At 35.6% G+C, this 4891-nt stretch overlaps 1 protein-coding gene across 1 annotated transcript in view; it reads left to right on the top strand.

Moving 5' to 3' along the window:
- Nucleotides 1-4891, top strand: part of RAB1A (RAB1A, member RAS oncogene family) — a 21958-nt gene that overhangs the window by 9710 nt on the left and 7357 nt on the right. Inside the window, exon 3 of the mRNA XM_042780843.1 lies at nt 2639-2734. Coding sequence (XP_042636777.1) covers nt 2639-2734 — 96 coding nt within the window. The remainder of the gene's footprint in view (nt 1-2638; nt 2735-4891) is intronic.

Raw genomic sequence — 4891 nt, 5'->3', positions numbered from 1 at the left:
GGAGGCAGGGCTGGACCCCAAGGTTGAGGGGCTTTCACCCAGCCCCTAGAGCCTGGCACTTTGAACTTGGACTTAAAGCCTCCAAACTGTAAGATAATAAACTCCTGTTTGTTAAGGCCATCCTATTTGTGGTATATTCTTGTCAGAGTGGTAGTAGGTAACCAAAACGTCCAGCTAGTTCACTGTTGTTGTCCTGATGACAAAGAATATTTTGTTTTAACCTAAAGAAAACTAAACTTAGTGATACATACTTTCTTATTTGTGTTTTCCAAGTAGGATTTTTATCAACTCTGAATTAGCTCTATGTTTATCTTGTGTTAGGAAAATAGCTAGGGCTTAGGGGGGTAGGCATAGAAAGGACAAAAGTTTGTTAGAGTTGAGATGGCATTTAGACTTCCTTAGTTTCTAGTTATGGTAGAAAAAGGTTGTCTTCTTAGTGCATTCCAAGAATATTTGAAAAATAGGTTAAGCAGTCTTAAGTTTGGAAACTAATGGTATTCTTTCCTTGGTAAGCCCTGAAAGAATGAAATCATTTTAACTTACCCAAGAATATTTACATTTGACCCAAAGAATGCTTTTGAAGATGCGCCTTATATTAAAAGATCTGCCTCTGCTGATTAATACCTGATTATCTGGTCTGTTTCACCATTAATTGGTTTTAGCAATAGCTAGTTTAACCTAGTGTTAAACATTTAACCTAATGTTGGTAATTAACTTTGATATGTTCCTCATCCATTTTTGACCCTTGGATCCACAATCAACACTTATGGAAGCAGCAGTCAGAAAATCAAATGATGTATTACATTGGGCAAATCTGCTGCAAAAGACCTCTTGAAAATGTTAAAGAGCAAAGATGTCACTTTGAAGACTAAGGTGACCCAAGCCATAGTGTTTTCAATCACCTCATACACATGTGAAAGCTGGACAATGAGTAAGGAAGACCAAAGAAGAATTGATGCATTTGAATTATGGTGGTGTAGGCAAAGAATATACCATGAACTGCTAGAAGAACAAACAAAATTTGTCTTGAAGTAGTATAGCCAGAATGCTCCTTAGATGGGACAAAGGTGAGACTTCATCTCTTGTACTTTAGGCATGTTACCAGGAGGAACCAGTCCCTGGAGAAGAATATCATGCTTGGTAGAGGGTCAGAGAGAAAGGGGAAGACCCTCAACAAGATTGATTGACAGCGGCTGCAACCATGGGCTGAAGCGTAGCAGTGGGGATGGCGCAGGACTACGCAGTGTTTCGTTCTCTTGTACCATAGGGTTGCTGTGAGTCGGAACCAACTCTATGGCACCTAACAACAGCAACAACAGATGGCTTTAGAGTTTCATTGTATAGTTTTCCCTTGCTATCCAAAAGCAGACCATTCCTATGAAACCTTTTATAAGCTGAAATGGTATAAAGCAAAGATGCAATTACCATTAATTTATAACGGAAACATTTTTGAGCCTTCCCAGACCCAAAAAATAACCTACCAAATCATAGTAAATAACACTAACATGTAGTATTCACAGACCCAGTTCAAAGGTAATGGTGGCTTAATGCTGAGATGTTGAGCTTGGCGACACCACTTTTGCTGCTCAGGGTGCGCACTGCATCTTTAATGGCTCACTCCATCTTTTAACTGCTCACTGCAAGATATGCTAAACACTAGTTTCGCTTTTTCACCTGTTTTTGTAAAAGCAGAAATCCTCTTTTGATTTTCTTGGTTAATGAGAACAGGTAGTGATACAGGTCTTTGGTAAAAGCGAAATGGCATATAGTGAACTTTTGAGAAGTGGAGGCATGGGATATCTCTCTCTGTAAAGATAGATTGATAGTGCTTTCTTGAAACCTTATTTAAGTAATTGTTTTCTATTTCTTGGGTAATTGGTTTAGAAGTGTTAATGAAAATTATCAAGAAGAATTAACTTAAAATTTAAAACATCAGAAAAATATTGTGGCTTAAATGAGTATTTTTATATGAGTTTCTAATACACGATGAAAATGATTTTTAGTACTTTGTAGTACATCTTGATTTATTGATATTTTAAATTATTATTTTATATAAATCAGATACCATTTTATACTATTCTTTTATATAGATAAGTGGTAATAGATGCCAAAGGTTAAGAAGAATTAAAGGAAAAAAATTGAAAGTTCAAATACTTGATTTTTCCCCTGCAAATTCCCGAAATAGAATAAACGGCCATTGTTAGTTAGTTTCATGCCTTAGTTCACAAAACAGACTTCATGGGATTGTGGTCTTGAGAATTGCTTTGCTCTCGTTTATTTCCCGGAGCAGAGCAGAGAGTGTGCGTGTGGGATTGCAGTCTCAAGACCTTTCACTGCCATCGACAGCCAAAGCATTGTGTACATATTGTCATAACAGAATGAATTAGTTTCTTTGGCCAGAATTTCTGCTGAAATGGTTATAAACCAGTTGACCAGGGACTTAATTATCTAAACTTGTTTTTCTTGAGTCAACATTTCTACCTATCTCTAGCCACTTAGAATTCTTCTTAACTACAATTTACAGTTTTGTTTATAGAGTTTGTTACGATTTGAGTTTATAAACTTTGTAGATAAAAGTAGATATATTTTATTTACTATATTGAGCATAAACTTTAACCGTTAATTTTTTTTCCTTTAGGATGATACATATACAGAAAGCTACATAAGCACAATTGGTGTGGATTTCAAAATAAGAACTATAGAGTTAGATGGGAAAACAATCAAGCTTCAAATAGTAAGTGGTTTTTGGATTAGAAAGTTTTCTAGAAATGATTTTGGTAAATTTGGAATGTATTTGTTACTTACAATGTTAATAAAATTAAATATATAAGGTATCTTAAAAATTATGCAGTTATGATGGAATGTCAAAATAAGAATTGTTTACATTAAAATTTAATTTTTAAAAAATGCATTTTATTGAAATATAATTTATGTACAGTGAAATATACAGAACTAAAGTGACATAGGTCAATGCTGTTTTTTTTTTTGGCAGTGTTTCCACCCCTTCCAACCAGCAAAGAAAGTTTCCCTCCATATATAAACCTTTCCTTGATCCTCCACAACAACGAACTATATTTGTCCTTCTGTGATTGACTTATTTCACTCAGTGTAATGTTCTCCAAGTTCATCCATGTTATGCGGTGTTTTGCAGACTCTATATTATTTTTTAGTGGTGCATAGCATTCCATTATGTGTATATACCATAGTTTGGTCATCCATGCTTCCACTGATGGGCACGTAGGTTGTTTCCATCTTTTTGCTATTGTAAATAGTGCTATGACGAACATGAGCGTCCATGTATCTGTTCCTATCCTGGCTCTCGCCTCTCTAGGATATATACCTAGCAATGGGATTGCTGGGTCAAATGGTGTTTCCAATTCCAACTTTCTAAGGAATCACCATATTGCTTTCCACAGTGGTTGTGTCACTTCACAGTCACACAAGCCGTGTATGAGAGTCTCAATCTCTCCACATCCCCACCAGCATTTGTTATTTTCTGTCTCATCGAACCTTGCCATCAGTGCTGGGGTATTTCTCATTGTTTTGATTTACATCTCTCTGATGGCCAATGATTGTGAGCATCTTTTTATGTATTAGCTGACCACCTGAATATCCTCCTTGGTGAAGTGTCTATTCATGTCTTCTGCCCATTTTTCAATTGGATTGTTAATTCCTTTGGTGTTGAGGTGTTGGAATTTTCCGTCAATCTTAGAGATAAGTCCCTTGCCAGATATGTAATTATCAGCAAATATGAATTTGTTGCTGTCATTTTTGTCATGTGTTTTTGTTTTAGTATTTGCTGGTCCTCTTTTTTTATTGTGATGTGAAGGTTTATCATTTTTCTTTGAGGTTACCCTGTGATTTATAGTTTTCTTTCCAAGTGTAGAACAGTCCGTTCTATCTTGTAGTTATCTTGACTTCCCTACCATCTAGAAGTTCTGTAATGACACAGATTTTTTTCCCTCTTTTTGGTTTGTAGTTGTCCTCATTTGTTGGTTGGTGTCTCTGGTTCCCTGTTTACAATCTTGTAGGCTTATTTACTTTGGATACTTCCATAGCTGGGTTGGTTTCTGGGTTATATCATGTGTATTAATGGTCAGTTGTTGTTGGCTGTTGTTGCTTCTCTGTCCAAAGGGCTCCCTTTAGCATCTCTTGTGAGGTTGGTCTGGTTTTAACACATTCCCTTAATTTCTGCTTATCTGGAAATGTCCTAATTTCACTATCATATTTAAGGGACAGTTTTGCTGGGTACATAATTCTTGGTTAGAAATTTTTCTCTTTTAGTGTTTTATGTATACCATCCCACTGTCTTCTCGCCTGCATGATGTCTGTTGAGAAATCTGAGCTTAGTCTTATTGGTTGCCCCCTGTAGGTAACTTTTAATTTTTCCTGTGCTACTCTCATGATTCTTTGTCTTTGGTTTTGGTGAGTTTGATGATGATACGTCGTGGTGTTTTTCTTTTGGGGTCTATCCTGTTTGGGGTTCGTTGGACTTATGAATGGATATATTCTCATCTTTTATCATATCAAGGAAGTTCTCCAACAAATCTTGGACAATTTTCTCAGTGGTTTCATTTTTCTCTTCCTGTTCTGGAATTTCATTTACACATAGGTTATTCCTTTTGATGGTATCCCACATGAACCTTAGGCTTTCTTCATTTTTTTTTTTTTTTTTTCTGATTGATCCCTTTTTAAAGAAGTATTCCATATTTGTCTTCAATCTCATTAATTCTGTCTTCCATTGCATCAGTTCTACTCCTTTGCACTTCCAATATGTTATCTGTTTCTGAGAATTTAGTATTAATCTTCTGGACTTCTATCTGTAGATTTAGAATCATTTCTAATTTTTCATTTATTTTGTCATTTTGTTCTTGTATTTTCTTCCAAAATT

This window comes from Orycteropus afer, unplaced genomic scaffold (genome assembly GCF_000298275.1).
Source record: "Orycteropus afer afer isolate SDZICR_OR568_19922 unplaced genomic scaffold, OryAfe1.0 scaffold00065, whole genome shotgun sequence".
In the NCBI taxonomy this organism is placed as follows: domain Eukaryota; kingdom Metazoa; phylum Chordata; class Mammalia; order Tubulidentata; family Orycteropodidae; genus Orycteropus; species Orycteropus afer.
The sequence above is the reverse complement of the archived record's forward strand: the minus strand, read 5'-3'. Positions and strand labels throughout refer to the sequence as shown.